General features: G+C 36.5%; 1 protein-coding gene across 1 annotated transcript in view; it reads left to right on the top strand.

The window, feature by feature from the left end:
• The window catches only part of Sult2a2 (sulfotransferase family 2A, dehydroepiandrosterone (DHEA)-preferring, member 2), a 67,017-nt gene extending 52,845 nt beyond the window's left edge, over positions 1-14,172 (top strand). Inside the window, exons 4-6 of the mRNA NM_001025131.2 lie at positions 2,083-2,177; positions 6,777-6,954; positions 13,955-14,172. Coding sequence (NP_001020302.1) covers positions 2,083-2,177; positions 6,777-6,954; positions 13,955-14,067 — 386 coding nt within the window. The 3' untranslated portion in view covers positions 14,068-14,172. The remainder of the gene's footprint in view (positions 1-2,082; positions 2,178-6,776; positions 6,955-13,954) is intronic.
• The last annotated feature ends 11,170 nt before the right edge of the window (positions 14,173-25,342 follow it).

Raw genomic sequence — 25,342 nt, 5'->3', positions numbered from 1 at the left:
TAGTTCTCACCATTCAAAAGTCTCTTATTGTCTGTACATTTAAGAGCTATAGGTCTATAAATTAATCACCGTTCACTACATGGATAAACTTTTCTGATGGTGAATGAGAAATGAAGTAGTCTATAATGAAAACTCATAATGAGTTGGTTTCTGAAGAATTTTTTTAAAAAGCCTATTCTTAGAATTAATAGGTTCTAGATATTAGAAATGGTGTCCTTCAGAAGTAAGTTGGATTAGTATCAAATGTTGGCTCGTCTTTCCTGAATTGTCTGCTGTTAGAATTTCAGTTAGAAAAGTAGTAGATCTTCCTACTACTTTTGTTTGTTCTTGATTTATTTTCATAAATTTTGTGTTTTTACATATTTTCAATCTTTGTAAATTTAAAAAGTAAATATAACTTGTTCTACTAAATTTGCCAGTATGCACTCCAGTATGCTATATATTCCCCAGTAAATCTATACCACAACTTAAACTTTTTTCAAAAAATACAACACACTCAAGCTAATTTGTGTTGCTCAAATATACATGGATGTGGTGCCATCCATGTGGGCATGAGAAACCTAAGTGTGGTCCTATACCAAAAGGGTGTGGGAGTCTTTCTCATCTAGCAGTTGTAAACTGCAAATAGATATTCAATCGGGAGTGGGGTCTCAGGACACACTCCCCCATCCATCTTGGGATAAAATCAGGCTTTATGTTATGTAGTTTTTCAATAGGCAAACATTGATGATATGACAACATGAACATAACAGCCAATTTATATTCAGAGGACAATATTCACTCTGGACACTTTTATAGCACTTCACTCCATTCTCTAGCTTTTACTTTCTAATTCCGGCTCCATAATATTTCCTGAGCCTTGCCTAGGGGATAAGAGAAATCATATCAGTGACTTCGAACTCACAATTATTCTGTACATTTTGATCACTTAATAGCCCCTGCATTAACTAATGCCACCTGCAAAAATTAATCTCTAACAAATGTAAAGAACAGCACAAATCCATAGGTATAAATACAAATATTTGAAGGTAGTTTGACAGTATGACCATTCAGTAAAATGGCAATAGGAACTCTACTTTGGAATTATGATATCTCCAGCCATGGGGTCATGACCAGGTTTATAGTACCAGGGATGTGTTTAACACCGCCCCCCCCAAGTATCCATCCTCAAATCCAATCAGACATCATTTCAGTTACTGCAAAACAATTTTATTATTATTGCACTACTATGCACATCTGGCTTGGCATATATGTGTTGTAGAATGTGAGACAAATGTAGGATAAGAGCATTATGTGCAAAATCAGGGGCTTAAATTTGAAAAGTACGATCTGGAAAAGATACCTCACATAGGGAGTTGCAGACATAGTTACGCTGAGTAGAGTGATTCCGTTTGAATTTCTCTGACTCTTGTCTTCCAAACTGGGCAGTGCATCATATATTTCTCATAATTAATAGATCAGCCTCTAGCACATATACTGTTTATTCTAAAACATGATAAGCATTCTCTCTCTCTCTCTCTCTCTCTCTCTCTCTCTCTCTTATACAAACACATACACACACACACAAGCACACACACACACATGCCTTATTACCTTCAACTGACATCATATAGCCTTGATTCATACCTCCATAAAATTTCACCATTAGGTTGCTGCTTTGGTGGAAATCTTTCTTTCCAACCCCATATAACATAACATTTTCCCATCTCTGTCATCACATCTTTCTGTCTTCCTAGTGCACCTCATCATGAAGCATAAGCTAACAGGAATACCCTCTCAATTCCAGTATTGGTGTGATAGATTTCTCCAAGTACACACTCCTGTCCTTGTAGCTTGACAGTAGGATATCTCCTCCTGTCATCAGTGATTTATCTGTATGGTGATGATTTTGTTAATGATCCTGATTTTACAACTTCTCTATATGTGTATTTGCCTCAAACACCATGTTTAATTCTATAAATACAGAGTAGTTCAATTTTTCTTAGTGAAGATTTTTGCTGCTGCTTTCACAAAAGTGAAGAAAGTCAAGCAGACCCTGTGTTAAGGCTTTATAACTGACAATTTACTTCTCCCTGAACACAGTTGCATATGGATCATGGTTTGAGCACATCCGTGGCTGGCTGTCTATGAGAGAATGGGACAACTTCTTGGTACTGTACTATGAAGACATGAAAAAGGTGAGCATCCATCTTACAATCACCACACAATTAAGAGCTAGACTCTAGCAATGAAAAAAGGTTACTGAGAACTGTGATTTTTCTTGTTCGTTTTGACTTTTTCAAAATTATCTTGTATTAATTAAAATAACTTTTAAATGTGAATGTATTTGATCATATTCACCCTCTCCCAGAGGCTTTCCAGATGATCTATGCCTCCTTATTCACCCAATTTTAAAGTTTTTCTACAAAACATGTAGTACAAGAACAAGCCTCCCAAATCAAGAAAAGAAAATATAGGAGAATGCAATATAAAATAATGTGCTGAATATTTGTACATGTGTCACAGGCTAGAAAAATTTGAGAGAAGCGAACTTTAATTAAGAAAATGTCTCCATAATATCTAGCTCTAGGCAGTTCTGCAAGCATTACCATAATCATTGATTGAAGGGGAAGGGCCCAACCCTCACAGGAGCTGTCATCCATGAGTTCTTTAAGAAAATAGGGTATACGTAGTATGGTAAAGGAGGCAGCAGGCAGCATGCTTCTATTGCCTAAGCATCATTTCCAACCACAAGGTTCCTGCACATTTTAACATCTTGTCCTGACATCCTGCAATGATGTATAATAGTGATATGTAAGTTCAAGTGAAATGAGATGTGATAAAAGAAAAACTATCATATAGAAATTAGAACAGTCAAAACAACAAAACTAATAGAATCTAATTAAAAGTACTAGGATCCAAGGTCCACACATTCACTCACTCAGGAATCTCGCGAAAACACTAAACTTGAGACAATGTTATAGACAGAGAGTATGTGGGACAGACACACCCAAGCTCTGTTCATGCTGCTTCCCTCTCCGTTAGTCCATACCACTTTGTGCTCTCAATTTTCTCTTTCTTTAACAATCTATTATGCCTTTCTTTTGCAGGGTTCCCTGATCTCTGAAAAGAGGGATTTGATAGAGATGTCCATTTAGGGTGTCTCACACTATTTAATTATTTATTATTTAATTTATTGCTGTAGGTTTCTATATTTGTCCCCGTTTGCTGCAAGAGAAAGTTTCTTTGATGATGCTTAAGCAAGGCACTGTTCAATGCATATAGGATAAAATAATGAGGAGTCATTTTACTACTTTTTTTTTCTTTTTAAGATCAATATTTTGTTCTACCACAGGGCCCTGGGCTGTCTAGTCTCAGGTCCATGGTTACCCATGTAGTTTATGATACAGACTCCATATCATGGAATGGGAATTAATTAAAATCAGTTATTGGTTTTATATTCCCATAAGCTTTGAGCCACCACTGACCTAACTTATCTCACAAGTAGTACAGCAGTATCAATAGAAGGATTTGTGTCCAGCTTGGTTTATATTTCTCTTTGTGAGCAGGCAAAGTGCCTTTCTGTACTAAAGGGACACTAGGATGTAAGGGTGGATGTTCTCTCTAGGGACCAACTTCACATTCATTTATTTGTATAGGTGTTGTCTTTATCAATTGGAGACTTGCTGTCAGTTTGTTGAGAGCAATTTCTAATCTTATCAACAGTCTGTTTTATTTTTTATCTTTGGTTGTTGTTGTTGATGGTGATTCGAGGGGATCCATTTAGACATCAGCACAATTAGATGTAACACAATCCTAATACTGGAATTTTTCATTCACTCATTCTCTTTCTTTGGAACAAGAGATGGCCATTATTTGGTGATTTCACTTTGAACACTTTCATATATGCATAGATTTTAGGAAGTTTCCACTGTTTTAGGTTTCAATTCTACCTCCCAAATGTCTCTTAATTTTACCTGTCTTTCCACATACTCCGTTTCAAAACCCCCTCTCCCTTCCCCTTTCCCACTTGATTCCTAAATCCTAGCTCTTGAACATGCTTTCATAGTTTGTTCTGTATATTTAATTTTTGAATTATTATGTGCTCAGGGAACTTTTTTCCTGGTCCAATCTACTTGGTGTTCTGTATGCTTCATGAATGTTGATAGGCATCTCTTTCTTCAGGTTAGTACTTTAGGCTTTATACTGGCTGGTTTTGTGTATTAATTTGAAACAAGCTGGAATTATAACAAATTTTAATGTCTCCCTTAAGGAAATGCCTCCATGAGATCCAGCTGTAAGGTATTTATCAATCCGTGATTATTGTGGGTGGACCCTTGTGCGTGGTACCAATCCTGGGCTGGTACTCATGGTTTCTGTAAGAAACCAAGCTGAACAAGCCAGGGGAAGCAAGCCTGTAAGTAACATCCTTTCATGGCCTCTGTATCAGCTCCTGCTTCTTGACCTGCAGATGTTCCACTCTTGACTTCCTTTGGTAATGAAATATAAATTGAATATACCCTTCTCTCCCAAATTTACTCCTTGGTCATGATTTTGTGCAGGAATAGACACTGTGACTAAGACAGGCATCTTAGATTAGGAAGATAATTAGTTTAGGTGCTGATAGCTTGCCTTGTCTTTATTGGGTGGGAGTTTTGTTTCCTGGTTTCTGTTTCACTCTGGTTATTAAGATAATGGGGTAGATTTATTTATTCTGTAGAAACTAAATTGCAGTACCAGATTTCAGTGTCTGTGAGTCATGGGACCTCAGAGTTAGGCATATATATGTACTGGACTCAATAGAGGGACTACACAAGAGGGAAGACAGCAAGATATTCCACCAGGATCTGTTTAGTATATCTCCTAGAAGTGGGGTCAGAGAGTGAGGAGAGGCCACAGAAGAAGGTTTGATAAAATGGTGGGGATGAGACTCACAGAATCGATTTGAAGAACGTTCAGGGAAATGAAGATGTGAAGTGGACACCTAATTGCTTCCCTGATCATAATTGGGTGTAGCTTCCTTGGGAGTCCATTCTGGAGTTGAGGGCTGGGGCAAAGCAATTCTCTTAACAAAGTTTTGTGTTTTGCTGCAGAGATAAGTAGGTGTCTGTGTCATTGGACTTAAGACATGTTGGGAGAAGTGAAAGATTTATCTGTAGATAGTCTACCTGTTTCTATAACCAGAGTATTCTGCTAATTTCCAGGAAGTGTTGAACTTGGGATCTGGAATAATGCAATAAGTGGAGGGCATAATTTTAGAAGGGAATGGTCTTTGGATCCACTAGAGAAGGAAAGTGTTGTCACGTTGTTTTTTTTTTTTTTGTTATTTTTTTTCTTTTTGTGTTTTGGATTGTTTTTGTTTTGTTTTGTTTATTTTGTCCTTTTTTGTTTTCCTTTTTTCTGCAGAACTGAGGATGAGACTTGGGCATGGGGTCTAGAAAAGCAGAGGGAAAGGTGAAGGTCTGCTGTCACCCTATCTGTTTCACTGAAAGGGTTGAGAAAAGTAATTATTGATAAAAAAGTACAACCATACAAAAAAAAACAAAACATGAAATTATCATAAAATAATTTGACCTCTTATTTTTCTCTCTCAGGAATCAGGAAGATTACATGTAAAAAAGAATTTTCATTACAGTCATTTTCTTATATCTAGAATCTTTTACTTAATCATCATGAAATTAAGTTTTCCCAAGGAAGCATCACTACTTAGCTGTCTGCTACACAGTAGTGCATATCCCCATTAGCCTCCTTTTTGACCATTCAACATTCTTTTCAGTTATTGTCATGATTGTTTTCTTTTGTATGAAATATTAAGTGGAACTGTGATAAATATATAAAAACAAGTTTTAAACCAAGAAATCTTCATGGCTCCATTCAAAGCACAACTTTTAATGTTCAAAGATTTTTATTTTTAATGCCTATCTCCTGCAAATAAACCCATTGCAGTAGTGCACAGATATTATTGTGAAAATTAGAGATTTGATATAAAAAATGTTAAATTTGATGCCCACCTGAGCTGCAACCTGAGAAACTTACTCAAAACGAAATCTCTCAGAATTACCCCAAGTAATTAATATTGACAATATTTTATGTAACTTCTTTAAAGCAGTATTGTTTACACTTAGCCTAAGCAAACAGTATTATGTGGCATAAACACTAAACTATGTCTAAGTCTTTGTACGCGTCCCTCCATTTGCCTTGATCATTGTCTAGCAGTATTTTATTAAGGTTCCTTAAATATCCCAGGGCAGGTTAGGTACAGTTGTATATACTTTCCATGCCAGGACTTGAAAGGAAAAAGCCAGTTAGATGTATCACTTATCTCTTTGAGCTTGAAGTACACTGGTCTCCATAGCAACTTCCACTGCATAAGACAAAACTCCATATTGAGGCAGTGTCTTAAAAAAATCTCAGTATACTTAGTGAGTTTATCAGCACGAATATTTTACAATGGCACTATGGAGATGGAGGTACAAGTGGCTGAAGTTCAATGTCTTTATTCTCTACAAAGCAAGTTTAAGTTTAACCTTGGTTCTATGATAACATAGCTCTAATATTTTTCCCTCCCTAAAAAGAAACAACATCCTTTGTCATTTTTCAATATATACATGTTTTTTATGTATTACCTGACTTTATTCCATATTGTTTTTAGCCTAAATCCCATTCATGCTCTCTCATTTATTGATGCCCCTTCTTTGCATCCATTTTCTCATTCTCCATTTACAGACTTCTTCTTCACATCGGTTATCTCAGAGCTTTCTGTTTATCACCTTCATTTCTGTTTCTTCTACTTTCAGGATACAATGGGATCCATAAAGAAGATATGTGACTTCCTGGGGAAAAAATTAGAGCCAGATGAGCTGAATTTGGTCCTCAAGTATAGTTCCTTCCAAGTCGTGAAAGAAAACAACATGTCCAATTATAGCCTCATGGAGAAGGAACTGATTCTTACTGGTTTTACTTTCATGAGAAAAGGTAATGAGATTGTCTCTCTTCAAAATATGTCAGAAAACATTAAGAACTTTTTGTGAAAAAGAATCTCTATGAAAGTGTTTGAAATGTACAAATAATCACTGTTCACCACTGATAGCTTCTCACAAATATTACAGATGAATAATTTTATGGAGAAGATGGTGGCATCAAACACTGTGAAAAGTTGATTTTTTCTGGGAGATGACCTTGGGATTGACGATAGGTCATGTTCATTAACTTTAGTGAAAAAAAATGGTAAAGTAGTCATGTTTGTATTGGGTATTGTAAAGTTCACTTTATTACAATCATAAACTCTAAAATATAAAAAATGCAATAGAGTAGACCAAATGTATCAAGGATGATAAATACAGAATGATAAAAATTACATTAACACCTGGAAAAGATGTTGAAGAGTACAATAGTGCAACCCTATAATAGGGCAGAGTAGACAAGAAAAAGACTAAGAAAATTCTCTAGGGTTAAAATCTGATGGTTTCAATTTATGTGTTGAGTACTCTGTTTGTGTCAGAAGAGGGCATGAAATTTCATTACAGATGCTTGTGAGCCATCATGTGGTGACTTTGAATTAAACTCAGGAACTCAAGAAAAGTAGTCAGTGCTCATAACACCTTAACAATCTCAGCAGCCTCTTTCTTAAATGGAGGAAAACTTGGAGCAATGTCACTAAGTTCAGAAACTAGACAAGGCTAAACAATCTAACCCTACCTTTTAAATATAGTGCTTCAGGTCCTAGGTTTAGCAATCAGACAACAAAAAGAGGTCAAAGGAATTAAAATTGGAAATGAAGAAGTTAAAACCGTACTAATTGCAGGTGATATGATGGTATATTTAAGTGACAGCAAAAATTCCACCAGAGAATTCGAAAACATGATAAACAACTTCAACAAAGGACTGGATATATCATTAAATTAAACAAAGACATACCCTTCTTCTACTAAAAGGATAAACAGGCAGAGAAAAGAAATTAGGAAAATAACACCCTTTTCAATAGTCACAAATAATATAAAATATCTTGAAGTGACTCTAACCAGGCAACTGAAAATCTGCATGATGAGAACTTCAAGCCTGTGAAAAAGGAAATGGGAGTTCTAAGAAGATAGAAAGATCTGCCATGCTCATGGATTGGCAGGACTAAGATAGTAAAAATGGCTATCTTGATGAAAGAATCTACACATTCAATACAATCTCCATAAAAATTCCAACTCAATTCTAAAAAAAGATTTAGAAAGATCAATTTTCAAATTCATTTGGAATAAAAAAAAAACAAGGAAAGGAAAATCTATTCACAACAATAAAAGACCTTCTGGGGGAATAAACACCCCTGACCTCATAATTTACTATAGAGCTATCAGGATTAAAAACTGAACTGTATTAGAACAAAGACAGGCAGGCAGATCATGGAATGTAATTGAAGATGCAGAAATGAATCCACAAAACTATTGTCACTTTATCTTTGAAAAAGAAGCTGAAACCCTCCATTGGAACAAAGACAGCCTTTTCAACAAATGAAGGACATCCATATAAAATCAGATACACTGAAACTAATTGAAAAGTAAGAGAGGAAAACCCTCAAACACTTAGGCACAAGGAAAAATTTCCTAAACATTACACCAGTAGCTTATGAGCTGAGATCAAGAATCAACAAATGGGACCTCATAAAATTGCCATTTTCTGTAAGGAAATGAATACTGTCAATAGGACAGAGAGGTAACAAATAAATTGGGAAAAGATCTGTACCAATCTTACATCTGAGAGAGGGCTAATGTCCAATATGCACAAATAACTCAAGAAGTTAGACCCCAGAGAATCAAATAACTCTATTAAAATGGGGTACAGTGCTAAACTAAGAATATTTTACTGAGGAATATGCGATGGCCATGAAGCCACAAATGACATCTCCAATATACTTTGCCATCCAGGAAATGCAAATCAAAACAACCCTGAGATTCCACCTCAAACCAGTCAAGATGGCTAAGGTCAAAACTTCATGAGGCAGTGCATGCTGGTGAGGATGTGGAGAAATAGGAACATTCCACCATTGCTGGTGGGAGTAAAAGCTGGTACAAACACTCTGGAAATCAATCTGGTGGTTCCTCAGAAAATTGGACATAGTACTACATGAAGGTTCAGCTAAACTACTCCTGGGCATATACCCACAAGATGTTCCAATATATAACAAGAACACATTCTCCACTATGTTCATTGCAGCCATATTTATAATATCTAGAAGCTATAAAGAACCAAGATGTCCTTGAACAGATGAATGGATACAGAAAATGAAGTACACTTACATAATGGAGTACTACTCAGCTTATTAAACCAATCATGTCATGGATTTCTTAAGCAAATGGATGGAACTAGAAAATATCTTCCTGAGTGAGGTAACCCAATCACAACAAAAACCCCAAATATGATGCACACTCACTAATAAGTCGATATAAGCCAAAAAGATGAGAATAACAAAGATACAATTCATATGAAGTTTAATAAGAAGGAAGACCTTAGTGTGTCTTATCAAGTCATTCATAGAAGGATGAACATAATATTCAACAGGAGGAAATATGAAGTCAAATTGTGGAGCAGGGACTGAAGGAAATTCCTTCAAGAGACTGCCCCACCTGAGGATTCATCCCGTTTAGAGTCATCAAACCTAGACTTCATTGCAAATGCCAAGAAGTACTTGCTGACAGAAGCCAGATATAGGTGTCTCCTGAGAGCCTATATCTGAGCCTGACAAATACAGAGACAGATTCTCACAACCAGCCATTGGACTGAGAACAGGGTACTTAATGAAGGAGTTAGAGAAAGAATTGAATGAGCGGAACATGCTTGCGTCTCCATAGGAAGAAATACAATATCAACCATCCAGAACCCCCAGAGCTGCCAGGTACTAAACCACCAAAGAGTAAACATGGAAAGACCCATGACTCCAGCTGGATGTCTAGCAGAGGACGGCCTTTTTGGGCTTCAATGGGGGGAGAGGCCTTGGTCCTGTGAAGGCTCAAAGCACTATTATAGGGGAATGTCAATGATGGGAGGCAGGATTGGGTTAGAGGGTAGAGAGGCAGCCTCAAAGAGGCAGGGGGAGGGGTAATGGAATATTGGGTATCTGGAGTGAAAACTGGGAAAAGGGATTACATTAGAAATGTAAATAAAGAAAATATCCAATAAAAAATCTGACAGCATTTGTCAACCTATGTTTGATTACTTTATGTTCATGACCCTTTTCTTTTTTGAATTGTCTCTCCTGGAAAGGGAATTTCATTTCTCTGCATGTCTCTGCCACATCTCTGTCCTGGGAACAGATTGTGTGTGTGTGTGTGTGTGTGTGTGTGTGTGTGTGTGTGTGTGTGTGTCATTTCATAGCTATGCAAATAACGTATGACTTTGCCAGAATGAATCAGACCTTGAGCCTTACCCAGACTTGATTAGGTTTTGATAGGTTAGATGAAACTGAGAGTAGAAGAAAAAGGGTGTTGGATTTAATAAGAAAAAGATATGGATTTAATTTTTTCCATAATTTAAGTGCATCAGCCTTTACCTTCAGTTCTCCTCTGCTTCAGAGTGAGATTTTATACTAGCAAAATAAGAATATCAGGAGTTTTCATAGATAATGAAATCAAATACTTACCAGATTGTATTTAATCTGATACTCTTAGTAACCTCATAATAGGAAATTTTGACACAAAATTAAGCACTATATGTCACCATTCACTACAAGAAAATGGGTATCTATATACTAGATATTAAGGCCCCTGGAAGAATACACTGCTGTTGCCATATTAACTCATACTCCTCCACTGCAGACTCAGTGGAGATATATTTCTCTGCACTAGAACTGAAGGACTCACCTAAAAGAAGTAGTCTGTTCTTAGATTACCTATAATGAATCAGAATTTGGCAGGGGTAAAACAGTATATGAATATAAAATTATGTTATCAAATACCTAAAATATCAAGAAGCTCTGCTAATATCAAAGGAATAAGGAAACTGACAAGCAAAAACTTTAGCGGAGACACATCAGAACAGATGGAAAATAAATTAAGACAAATTTCCATGACAACAATTATTATTTGTGCTTTTCCAGGAAGTTTCTTCTAGGATGAGACCGCACATGGATTTAATCTCTTCCAAATGTATATACTCTTTGTCATGCAGGATAGATTATAAGAGCAATACATACATACATACATACATACATACATACATACATACATGAATGCATGCATGAATGTATGCATAAGACCATAATATAATTCTGTCAAGTACTTGATCAGACTTCATAAATCTTTTGTATTTTAATTATCCTAGTGATTATATGTGGCATAATTTTGCATTTGAAAATAACTATTATTTTGGGGGATTATATTTTTTAAACTAGTGTGATGCATAGGTAGTAAGCCATGTACCTCTGGAAACCAAGTCACTAGTTGGGGATACCAAATTCATTAACAATCTGCTTCACTACCTTATAGAGGAAAATAAAATGGATATGAGTGGGAACAATTTTGAAAGGAAAAAGAATGTAAACATATTATTTTTCTTCTCAATTTCTATATCAGATTGGTGGTGTTTTTGAATCATCCATGTATGAACAAGTCAAATATTAATTCTAATCGCAATTTCATTATTTATCATTAGATAACCTAATTCCCTAAATCATAAATCTTTAAAATTCTGTATTAAATGTAGACTTGCCTTAGATTGAAATAAGTCACTACACTAATTTTCCCATATTCTTTAATTCTTCTTCCTGAGTCACAAATAAAATATATTTTATTGTCTCTGGAGAGCTACTTTTTCAGCTTTACCCAGTAGACTCGATCATTCAAGTTGATGAGATGAATGTGGATTTAACCTCTAAGCAATAATTTTCCACATGCAATTGTAGTCATTGTAATTCCACAATTATATACAGCAGGAAATGCAAACTAGAGATATGTTCACCATCATTCAATCCCTGTTTGATTGACGAGACTTTTGTAAAGGCAATACCACAATCAGGATATGTGTAGGAAGTATCTTCTGACAAACTTCAAAAGTCCAAGCCCTCATTACTTCACAGTGTATGTTTACTCTACAAAGTACTAGGGCCATTTACTCTTTTTACTGGTATTTTCAGAAGACAATGATCAGAGATGCAAAGGGAAGGTGACCGATGGAATGCAGAAGAAGCCTGCCATGTGCAGGCCAAAACGAAAAGTCTACAATGGTCTGAACAAAATACCATGATGTGAGAGCTGCACCCTCCAGAACTATGAGGAAAATCCTTTTCAACAAGAACTAACCTACCATATGTTTGGCTTATCCTGCCATCTGGCTAATCCTTCCATCTGAGGCACACAAGTTTGGGTAGATTTTTAGAAAATATTAATGAAAATAAATGTACATCTGTAAGGTGCAAAGGATTTTGACATAGGTGGACTTTGAACTCCATGTGTGTACCTCCAAAGATCTGTTTCTCTGATGGATTGCTTTATTCTATCGTGAAGCCAAATTGAGTTTGTTGAGATTCTTGTAGTCCAGTTTCTATCTGGTTTGGCTTATCAGGATCCAGACATGCTGTGGAAAACAGTAAGAAATCTTGGTTTAATAATGAATAATGTAAGAAACCTGAGAATAGCAATGGATACTGATAGGCACCCTTCTATTCAGAAGACATTTTATATTCATATTAGTTAATGGTATATTATTTGAATATGCTGTATTAGTGATTTACATTTTTACTACTTCTTTATATATTTTTTAATATGGACCACAGGGGGATTAAAATTAACTTATATGATAAAATAGAAAGAAAGAAATGTGATAAAGAAAAGCATGACTTCTATTGTCGATCTTTTTGGATTCCATTCCACATCCATCACTATCACACTGGGGAAATCTCAAAGACTAATTTTTCCTCATCAGCAAAGTTAGAGCACTGCCTATGACTTTCTCACAAAATCTTGAATTCAATAAAAAAAATTCCACACTGAGTTCGTCCTATACGTCTGTCACTCTTTGTGAAATGAATTATTTAGTAATTTAAGAAACACTTGCTTTTGAAATATATTAGATGCATGTTCTGTGCGTATATTTAAAGCAGAAATACATGGAACACATCACAGTGCCACAGCTAGGCAATACAGAAAGGATGGGTGCTGTGGGGTGGTAAATGGAAGAAAGATGGTATGAGAATTTTACTGCATCATTAGTAAGGACCAAGATGTAATTATATGAAAGATATTATGCCTCTGGTGTGAAGCAAGACACAACACAGCATGAGCAGTTGGACAATTTCTGTGGCTAAATTTAAAGACCTTCTGTAATGGAGTAGTGAAAACCAATGTGTGGTCAGAAGAGACAGTGCTGCAAAGGTTAGGACTGAAATTGTACAGATCTTCATGCATCACAAAACAACGTGGCTGAGTGAAACAGAACTCCTGCAATGTTGTCAGCTGGGAATGTCTGAGTAACCTGTTTCCTGTGGGAAAATCAAAGCAGCTGAACTTCTGCTCATAACTGTATATGCAGCACTCATGTAAACTCACACACATAAGTTTATCTTTTTAAAGATATTATTTGAATGTTGCTTGCATGCTGTGAAGAACTTCTATAAGTTAACACTAAAATGTAGATAGTACAGTTGAAGTCTGTTTTGATAATTGAGATGATAAACACTCTTAAGTTGGATAATGTGATAGAAACATTTGATGGGAAGTAGGAATAATCTGGATAAATAAAAAGGTCAAGTCAGTGTTGCTGCTCTTAGATTGTCTAGCATATAGGTTGGGTGAGGAAAAGGTAGGACATAATTTCCACAGAGGAAGAAGTCTGTATATATGATTTCAGAGATTAAGTATGTTTCTACAGAAAATGGTAGTTTGCTTTATTAACTGTGAGGTCTTTATCAAATAGATGGTAAGAGCATATGGTGGGAGGAGCCAGAGCAGTGTAAGTCCATTATTAACCCACCTATATGTTTGCTTCACATTTCCAGGCACAACTAATGACTGGAAGAATCACTTCACAGTAGCCCAAGCTGAAGCCTTTGATAAAGTGTTCCAGGAGAAAATGGCCGGTTTCCCTCCAGGGATGTTCCCATGGGAATAAATTTTCAAAAGTTTTAAATATTTTATGAACACTGATGTTTATGTTTATGTTGTTCTATGATGTCTGAATAACTGAATGTGATCATTGAATAAATCCTGTTGTGGAATTGTGAAAGTAATTTTTTAAAAGATAGTATTATTAATACTAGTAGTATCAGCGGTGGTGGTGGTGGTGGTGGTGGTGGTGGTGGTGGTGGTGGTGGTGGGTGTACCTTTCAGTTTGTAGTGCCTTTAGATGCCAGAACACTGCACTGGTACTAGGGACCTGCAGTTTCATTAAGCTGTAAACTTCTTGCTTTGGGTGCTAGAAACTGACCTCAGGTCCTCTGCCTAAACAATACAGTACTACTAATATCTCTCCATTTTTAGAGTCATGTCTTCAGCCTAGAATCATGGAGTCTTGAGTCATCAAATATTTGCTACTTTTATTAATGTTTTATAGTATATTATCAGCAAATTCCTATTTATTTACTAGAATTCCAGCTTTAAAACATTTTATTTTCTTTTATAAGTAATTTATTTGCGGTTTTATTTACTGGGAATGGATACAAGAAAACATTCTCAATGTGATGCTATGGAAATTAAACATGTATTAATTAGTACTTACATATTTATTATACTTTGCACAAATATCACCTTAAAACACACACATATATATATATATATATATATATATATATTATTTTTCTCTTTTTTCATTTATTTATTTCCTTATTTATTCACTTTTCATGATTGTTGCAGCCATCTTTTCTCCTCTCCATCCCACACTGATAACTTCCTCCCTCTGCCTCCTCTTCTCTTCTCCTCAAGGAATGGGGGCCCTGCTATTCTCCCTCTTAGGGAAGAACCCACCGTGGCACATCAAATCGAATCAGGACTGACTTTCCTAATGAGTCCAGTGAAAGCAGCCCAACTATGAGAAAGTGATCCAAAGGCAGGGAACAGAGTCGAAGTCAGAGACTGCCCTTGCCTCAATTGGTTTTCTAGAGACTCACATGAAGACTAAGATTCACAATAGCTACTTACGTGTAGGCGGCCTAGGTCCAATTAGTGCATGGTTCAGTCTTTGGGAGCCAATATAGGCCCAGGTTACTTGCCTCTGTAGATCTTCTTCTGGTGATCTTGACCATTGCAGCTCCTTCAATCCTATACACAACTCTTCTTTAAGACTCCCTGAGCTTTGTCTAATGCTTGGATGTTGTTCTTGGTCTGTTTTCATCAAATGCTGGATAAAACCTCGAAGATATCAGATACAGTAGACTCTTATTTGCAAGAATAGCAGAGTATCATTAAATAGTGTCAAGGGTTTGCTATTTGCCCTATGGTGGTATTGTTGTAAAATTATAAAAAGGTTTGTCTTTTCCCCAACTAGGTCCAGCACTGCAGTGCCCAAAGATATCTAGTAGATATCTTGCCAGAAACGCACATCCCAATGCAGCCCAGTGTATCTGCCACCACACATACACCCAAACTCAATTCTCCACAAGAAAGAACACAAACACAAAAACCTCTGATCCAATTGATAAGATATAATTGCCCACCTAATCATACAAAGCTCTGTACACATCCATGCCTTAAGAATATTCATAAAAATATAGAAATACACAGAGTGGAATCTTAACATCATCTTCCATGTTCTCTCCGTGGCTTTTCTTCCAGCCTCCCCAGTCTTTCCCCATTTCCATCAGAGTCTCTTCCTCTTCCCTCAAACTTTTCTCCCTTCTATCCTTGCTCCTCTTTCAGTGACAGACCTCATTCTGTCTTGTACCTTCCTATACACGCGTGATGACATCATCCCAAAATTCACCCATTTTGTCTAACTTAAAAAAAACTTTCTCACAAATGTAAGCTGAGTACAACAATTATCACTTTGTAATTAAAAGCATAAAATATATATAGCACCCAGTCAAGCACTTTATCATTTAAATAGAACATTAATCCCTTACAGCTAAATAAAAGCTTAAAAAGACGGATACCAGGTACCAAAGTTAAATCAGGAACAAATAAACCATAGATATTTAGGATTGAGAGTTCATCTTGATTAATTTTTTTTGATGAATATGACGTGACCTTCCTTATCTTTTTTGATGTCTTTTGGTTGAAAATTGATTTTGTTCGCTATTAGAATGGCTACTCCAGCTTGCTTCTTCAGACGATTTTTGTTGGAAAGTTGTTTTCCAGCCTTTCACTCTGTCGTAGTATCTGTCTTTGTCTCTGAGGTGTGTTTCCTGTAGGCAGCAGAATGCAGGGTCCTCATTGTGTATCCAGTTTGTTAATCTATGTCTTTTTATTGGAGAGTTGAGACCACTGATGTCTTTCTTCTTGAGCTTCATGTGGTCTGTCTATTGTATCTGGGCTATCTGAGCTTTTGGACTAATACCTGTGAGTCCATACCACGTGTGTGTGTGTTTTTTTTTTTTTGTGATTGTGTTACCTCACTCAGTATGATATTTTCTAGTTCCATCCATTTTCTTAAGAATTTCATGAAGTCATTTGTTTAATAGCTGAGTAGTATGATATCCATTAATTCCTTTGATTTTGATTATTTTGTCAAGTTGCTGAAGCTATTCTTTTATGTCTTGTTCAACTATTGGTGCAGTTTGGTTTTTAGTTTCCCCGATAAAATACTGTTACCAGAAGAAACTGAGGAGCAGAAAGTGGTTATCTGACTTACACTTTCAGGTCAAACATCTAGCTACTGGTGATGTCAGGGCAGTATCTTGAGAAGGAACTGAAGTGAAAGCAGTTAACAAATCTGCATACTAATTTACTCAGTGCCTCACTCTCAGTTAGTTTTCTCATATAGACCATGCCCACAAATTTATGTTGTGGTCCATAACACCTCAATGATCAATCAAGATAATCAATCAAATACACAGCCACATGCCAATATAATGTAGGCTTAATTGCGAATCTAAGGTGACAGGCTGGGATGTGTTAAGTGGACTGGAGAAATTAACTCATGCTGTTGCGGTTTTACCTATACTATTGTTTTTCTCACATTTAGTTTTTAGAACAGTTGTGGTAGCCATTAATAGATTTCACATATTTTACAACATAATTTTTTTTATTTCTCCTTTAGTTATGATAGACAGCACTGTTAGGCATGATATTCTTACTTTTAGTGGTTGTCTTTTTAGAACTTGAAATACAGATTTCCAGCCTTCCTACCTTTAAATTTGATTTCTTAATTGAGAAACGTGAAGTTCTTGTCATACAGATCATTCACTTGTTTGATTAGAGTTACCACAAGGTATTTTATATGGTTTGTGATTATTGTAATGGTGTTCTTTCCAGAATTTCTTTCTCAGCCAGTTTATTATTTGTATAAAGTAAGAATCCTGATTTATTTGAGTTATTTTTTTTATCCAGACACTTTGCTGAAGTTGTTTAGCAGTTGGAGAAGTTAGCTCATAGAATTTTTTAGTTTGCTTATGCACATTATCATATCATCTGCAAATAGTGGTACCTTTACTTCTTTGTCAATTTGTATTCCTTTGTCCTCTCTTTGTTGTCTTATTACTTTAGCAAGAATTTCCAGTATAGTATTGAATAGATACAGAGAGTGGGTCTCTTGTGCCTGATATTTAGTGGCATTGCTTCAAGATTCTCTCATGTTTAATCTGACATTGGTGGTTGGTTTGATACATATTGCTTTTTGTATATTGAATCTTTCTTATTTATATTTCAAATATCATTTCCTTTCCCAGTTTTCCGGACATAAGCCCCATATCCCATCCCTCTCCTCTTCTTCTATAAGGCTGTTCCTGTACTCATCCACCCCTATTAATCCCCCACCCCTGGCATTACCCTACACTGGTGGTGCAATCTTGGCAAGATCCAGGGCTTCTACGATTGGTGTCCAACAATTTCTTCTGTTACATATGGAGTTGGAGCCATGGATCAGTCCATGTATACATAGTCTTTTGGTAGTGTTTTAGTCACTGGGAGCTCTGGTTGGTTGGCATTGTTGTTCTTCTGGGATTACAAGCCCATTCAATTCTGTCAATCCTCCAATTCAATTCCTCTAACAAGGGTCCCGTTCTCAGTTCAGTGGTTTGCTGTTAGCGTTTGTCTCTGTATTTGACATGCTCTGGCTGTGTCTCTAAGGAAACATCGATATCCAGTTCCTGCCAGTATGCACTTCTTAGCTTAATCAATTTTATCAAGTCTTAGTGACTGTATATACATGGGGCACATGTGGGACAGGTTCTGAATGGCTGTTCCTTCAGTTTCTGCTCCAAAATTTGCCTTCATAGCACCTTCTATGCATATTTTTGTTCCACCTTTTCTTTTAAGAAGGAGAGAAGCATCTGTACTTTGGTCATCCTTCTTCTTGAGCTTCAAGTAGTCTATGGATTGTAGTTGAGTATTCGAGCTTTTGGTCTAATAACCACTTATAAGTGCGAACATATCACGTGTGATTTTCTGTGATGGAATTACCTCACTAAGGATGATATTTTACATATCAAACCATTTGCCTATAAATTTTGTGAAATCATCATTCTGATAGCTGAGTAGTACTTCATTGTGTAGATGCACCACATTTTCTATACCCATTCCTCTGTTGAAGGGCATCTGGGTTCATTCCAGCTTCTTGCTATTATAAATAAGGCTGCTTTGAACACAGTGGAGCATGTGTCTTTGCTGTATGTTGGAGCATCTTTTGGATTTACACCCAGGAGTGGTATAGCTGCGTTCCCAGGTAATATAATGTCTCATTTTCTGAGGAACTTCCAGAGTGATTTCCAGAGTAGTTGCACCAGTTTGCAATCACAACAAAAATAAAGGAGTATTCCTCTTTTTCTACATCCTAACCAACATCTGTTGTCACCTGAGTTTTTGATCTTAGCTATTTGGACTGTTGTGTGGTGGTATCTCAGAGTTCTTTTGATTTGCATTTCCCTGATGACTAAGGGTCTTGAGCATTTCTTTAGGTACATCTCAGCCACTCGATTTTCTTCAGCAGAGAATTCTTTGATTAGCTCTGTACCCCATTTTTAATAGGGTTATTTGGCTCTTTGGAGTCCAACTTCTTGAATTCTTATAATTTTTGCATTTGAACCCTCTATAAGTTGTACAATTGTTAAAGATCTTTTCCCAATAAGTTGGTTCCCATTTTGTCCTAATGTCAGTGTCCTTTGCCTTTCAGAAGCTTTGCAGCTTTATGAGGCCCCATTAATTGGTTCTTGAGCTTAGATCATAAACCACTGGTGATTTGTTCAGGAAAATTTCCCCAGTGCCCGTGTGATCGAGATTCTTCCCAGTAATTTCTTATATTAATTTGAGTTTATTTGGTTTGATGTGGAGGTCCTTGATCCACTTGGACTTAAGCTTTGTATAGGCTGATAAAAATGGATTGATTTGCATTCATCTACATGCCAACCTCCAGTTGAACCAGGACCACTTGATGAAAATGCTTTTCACCATTGGGTGGTTTTAGATCCTTTGTCAAGGTCAAGTGACCATAGATGTGTGGATTCATTTCTGGGTCTTCAGATCTATCCCACTGATCTGCTTCCCTCTCTCTGTGCCAATACCATTCAGTTTTTAATCACTATTGCTCTGTATACTGCTTGAAGTCAGGGATGGGAATTCTCCTAGAAGTTGTTGTATGGTTGAGTGTATTTTTTTGCTATGCTGTGGTTTTTTGTTATTCCAAATGAATTTTCAAAAAGCTTTTTCTAACTCTATGAAGAATAGAATTGGAATTTTTATGGGGATTGCATCTGTAGATTGCTTTTGGCCAAATGGCCATTTTTTTCTATATTAATCCAGCCAATACATGAGCATGGGGGTTCTTTCTCTCTTCTGAGATCTTCTTCAATTTCTTTCTCCAGAGATTTGAAGCTTTTGTCACACAGATCTTTTACTTGCTTGTTTAAAGTTACACCAGGATATTTTATATTATTTGGGACTATTGTGAAGTGTGTCATTTCGCTAATTCCATCCTCAGCCTGTTTATTATTTGAGGAGAGGAAGGCTACTGATTTGTTTGAGTTAATTTTTTACCCAGCTATTTTGCTAAATTTGTTTATCAAGCTTAGTAGTTCTCTGCTGAAACTTTTGGGATCACTTTAGTATGCTATCACGTCATCTGCAGATAATAATGTTTTGACTTCTTCCTTTCAAATTCTTATCCCTTTGGCCTCCTTTTATTGTCTGATTGCTCTGGGTTGTACTTCAAGTACTATATTGAATAAGTAGGGAGAGAGTGGGCAGTCTTGTGTAGTCCCTGATTTTAGTGGGATTGCTTCAAGTTTCTACCCATTTAGTTTAATGTTAGCTACAGGTTTGCCTTATATTGCTTTTTTCTATGTTAAGTATGGGCCTTAAATTCCCAAGCTTTATAAGACTTTTACCAAGAAGTGGTATTGAATTTTGTCAAATGCTTTCACAGCATATTGAGGTACTCATGTGGTGTTTTTGTGTGTATGTTTATATAGGGGATTACACTAATGGATTTCCATATATTAAACCATCCCTGCATCGCTACGATGAACCCTATTTTTTCATGAAGGATGAGGATTTTGATGTGTTCTTGGATATGGTTTTCAAGAATTTTATTGAGTATTCTTTCATTGATATTCACAAGGAAAGATGGTCTTAAGTTTCCTTTTATTTTTGGGTCTTTGTGTGGTTTAGGTGTAGGCATAATTGTGGCTTCATAGAATGAATTGGTTAAGGAAATTTCTATCTTCTTGATTTTCTCAAACAAACAGCTCCTGAATTTTCATACTTCTATTTGTTTCTATTTGGTATAATTCAGCTCTGAGTTTGATCATTTTCTCCAATATGCACCTCGTGGGTGTATTTTCTTCTTTTTGTTCTAGAGCTTTTAGTTGTGACATCGAGTTGCTACTGTATGTTCTTTCCATTTTCTTTTTGGAGGAACTCAGAGCTATGAGTTTTTCTCTTAGCACTGCTTTCATTGTGTCCCATGAGTTTGGCTATGTTCTACATTTATTTTCCTTAAACTCTAAGAAGACTTTAATTACTTTCTTCATTTCATCCTTTACCAAGTTATCATTGTGTAGAGAATTGTTCAATGTTCATGTGGGTGTGGGTTTCCTGCTGTTTTTTTCCATCATTGAATATCAGCCTTAGTTTGGGGTGATTTGATAGGATGTATGGGAATATATCAATTCTTGTATCTGTTGAGGCCTGTTTTTTGATTTTATGGTCAATTTGAGAAGGTATGATGAGGTGCTGAGAAGAAGGTATATTCTTTTGTTTTAAGATTAAATGTTCTATAGATATCTGTTAAATCCTTTTGGTTCATAACTTCTGTTAGTTTCTCTATGTCTCAGTTTATTTTCAGTTTCCATGATCTGCCCATAGATGAGAGTGGTGTGTTGAAATCTCCAACTATTATTGTTTGAGGTGCAATATGTGCTTTGAGCTTCAATAAAGTTTCTTTTATGAACATAGGCGCCCTTGTATTTGGAGCATAGATATTCAAAATTTAGAGTCCATCTTGGTGGATTTTTCCTTTGATGAACATAAAGTGTCTTTCCTTTTTTAAAAAACCTTTTTGTTGTAAGTCAATTTAATTTGATATTAGAATGGCCACTCCAGCTTGGCTTTTGGGAATACTTGCTTGTAAAACTGTTTTTCCAGCCTTTTAGTCATAGGTAGTGTCTGTCTTTGTCACTGAGATGTATTTCCTGAAAACAGAAAAAATGCTGGATCCTCTTCCATATCCAGTCTGTTTCTCTATGTTGTATTTTTGTTTGTTTGGTTTGTTGGTTGGCTTTTGTTTTTTGGTTTTGTTTTGCTGATTTTTCTTCTTTTGTTTATTAGCTATTTATTTACATTTTAAATGTAATTACCTTTCTTAATTTCCTGGCCACAAGCCCCTATCCCATCCCCTTCCCCTTCTTCTATGAGGGTGTTTCCCTTCACAAACCACTCCCCTTCCCATGGCTCCTGACATTCCACTGCACTGGGGTGTCCAGCTTTGGCAGAACCAAGAACTTCTCTTCTCATTGGTGCCTAACAAAGCCATCCTCTGTTGCATATGCAGCTGGAGCCCTGGGTCTGTCCCTCTGTAGTCTTTGGGTAGTGGTTTATTCCCTGGGAGCTTTGGTTGGTTGGTATTATTGGGCTTATCATATTGCAAGCCCCTTGAGATCCTTCAATCCTTTCTCTAATTTCCCAAACAGGAACCCTGTTCTCAGTTCAATGGCTTACTGCTATCATTCACCTCTGTATTTGACATACTGTGGCTGAACATCTCAGGAGACAGCTATATCAGGCTCCTGTCAGCATACAGTTTTTGGCTTGATCAATATTATCTAGTTTTGGTATATAATATATACCCCAGAATTGGGCAGGCTCCAAACATCCATTCCTTCAGTCTCTGCTGCAAACTTTGTCTCCATCTACCCTCCTATGAATATCTTTGTTACCCCTTTTAAGAAGGACTGAAGGTCCACATTTTGGTTATCCTCCTTCTTGAGCTTCATGTGGTCTGTGTATTTTATCTTGACTAATTCAAGTTTATGGGCTAATATCCACTGATCAGTGAGTTTATATCATGGTTTTTTTTTGAGATTGGGTTACCTTACTTAAGATGATATTTTCTACTTCCATCCAATTGCTTATAATTTTTATGAAGTCACTATTTTTGATAGCTGAGTAGTACTTCATTTTGTAGATATACCATATTTTCTGTATCCTTTCACTTGCTGAAGGGCATCAGGGTTTTTTCCAGCTTCTGCAATTATAAATAAGTCTACTATAAACACAGTGGAGCTTGTGTCCTTGTTGTATGTTAGAGCATCATTTGACTATATGCCCAGTAGTGGTATAGCTGATTCCTGAGGTAGTGCAATATCCAATTTTCTGAGAAAATTTTCTGAAAATCTAGACTAATTTCCAAAATGGTTGTACCAGTTTGCAATCCAACCAACAATGAAGGACTATTCCTCTTGGGGAGCTGAGGCCATTGATATTTAGAGATATTAAGTTAAATGATGTTAAGATATTAAGTAATACTGATTGTTGTTTTCTGTTATTTTGTTTTGTGGTGATTAGAGGTGGAATTTCATTTGTATGGCTCTCTTCTTTTTGATTGTTGCAAGAAGATTACTTTCTTGCTTTTTCTAGGGTGTAATTTCCCTCCTTGTCTTGAGTTTTCTATCTATTATTCTTTGTAAGGCTGTATTTGTTGAAAGATATTGCATAAGTATGGTTTTGTCATGGTGTATCTTGATTTCTCCATCAATAGCAACTGAGAGTTTTGCTGGATATTATATTCTGGGCCAGCATTTGCATTCTCTTAGGGTCTGTTTGATGTCTGCTCAGGAGATTCTGGTTTCATAATCTCTGTTGAGATGTCTTGTGCAATTCTGATAGGTCTGCCTTTATGTGTTACTAGACCTTTGCCCCTTACTCCTTTAAGATTCTATTTTTTCTATTTGGTGTTTTGACTATTATGTGATAGGAGGAATTTCTTTTCTTTTCCAATCTATTTGGAGTTCTGTAGGCTTCTTGTATATTTGTGGGAATCTCTTTCTTTTCGTTAGGGAAGTTTTCTACAATTGTGTTGAAGATATTTATTGGCCCTTTAATTTGGGAGTCTTTGTTTTCTTCTATACCTATTATTCTTAGGTATTATTCATTGTGTCCTGGAATTCCTTGATGATTTGGGTTAGGGGCTCTTTTCGTTTGACATTTTCTAGGCCCATTGTGCAAGTATTTTCTATTGTATCTTTTGCCCCTGAGATTCTCTCTACTATCTCTTGTATTTTGTTGTTGATGCTTGTGTCTATGACTCCTGATCTCTTTCCTAGTTTTTTTTCAATTCTTTCACTATTTTGTTTTCTGTGCTTTTTGTGTTTTATCTTTAAGAGCTTCTACTTTTTTATCTCTGTTGTCCTGTATTTCTTTAAGTGAGTTACTATGTCATTCTTAATGTCTTCTATCACCATTATGAGCTGTGATTATAAATCCAAATTTTGCTTTTCCAGTGAGTTTGGATATCCCATATTTGCTTTGGTGGGAGTACTGGGCACTGATGATGCCATGTAATTGTGATTCCTTTTGCCTAGGTTCCTGTGCTTTCCTCTCTCCAACAGATTGTATCTGGTGTAAGCTAATTTTGCTGTATCTGACAGTGGCTTGACCCTCCCATAAGCCTTGGCATCAGCATTCCTGTAGACCTGTTTTCTCCCAATGGGATCTGAGAATACAGACAGCTGTGGGATTGGATCAGCTACGGGTGCAGGCAGGAAGTGGAAGTGTCCTGTTCCAGACTGCTCCTGTTTTATTTGTCCTGAGGGCCTGGAACTGGTCACTTGGAGCAGCACAGTTTGTCTTGCCTCTGCTTTCAGGTATGTCAGCAGTCCTTGCAAGTATTATTCAGCCTGGGCTCATACAGAAACAGGAAGGATTCTGTCCCTGACTTCTCCTAGGTTGCTGTTTCCAAAGGGCTCTTTCTGGGTTCCTCTTGGCCCAGAAATGTGAGCAGGTATAGAGGTCCCCCCTTACATCTCAGGATTGATCACACTTTTGAGAGTCCAGCTCTCTCTTGTATGATATTTGGGTACAAAGACAAGATTTGGGTTCTAATGATGTTAATGTATATTGGTTTGTGTTGCTCATTATCTTGACCTTTCCTCTTATCTCTGTTGCTAGCTGATCTGGGTATCTCTCTTGGAGCCTGCCTCCTGTGTCCCTGGATTTCTCCAGGTCTCCTGTGAGGCCTATGGCCCTTCCTATAGCAAACCTCCTCTGAGACCTTCAGATTGTGGTGTGTTCCAAGGTGCAGACATTTTGAAGACATATTGCATTGTATGCCACAGAACTCATGGGAGGCCTCAGACAGTGGTTTACCAGTACACGTTTGATTAAATAAAATTGAAAATTTCATAAACATTATTTGTTCTACTGTATCATAATAAACCTTATGTTAAATTGATTAAGAAAGTAATAAAAATAAAATCTCTGCCTCCCTGAAGATAACAAGGCACATAATCAAGTTAAAGTACTTGCTATTTAGCTTGGTGATTTGAAGTTATTACACAAGACCCTGATAACAGACAGAGAGAAATGAGTCCTGAGTATTGTGCACTACATGTGTAGATGTCACACACGTGCACATGTGCACTTGCACACACACACACACACACACACAGTGAGAGAGAGAGAGAGAGAGAGAGAGAGAGAGAGAGAGAGAGAGAAACACTCATACAAAGACCTCACTTGTACTGTAAAACATACAAAAAATTCTTTTTGTCTGGCATACAGAAACCCGAATGCTAACATTTTAG

This window comes from Rattus norvegicus, chromosome 1, assembly GCF_021556685.1.
Source record: "Rattus norvegicus strain SHRSP/BbbUtx chromosome 1, alternate assembly SHRSP_T2T, whole genome shotgun sequence".
NCBI lineage: Eukaryota > Metazoa > Chordata > Mammalia > Rodentia > Muridae > Rattus > Rattus norvegicus.
Note: the sequence above shows the minus strand (reverse complement) of the source record. Positions and strands in the feature narration are given on the sequence as shown.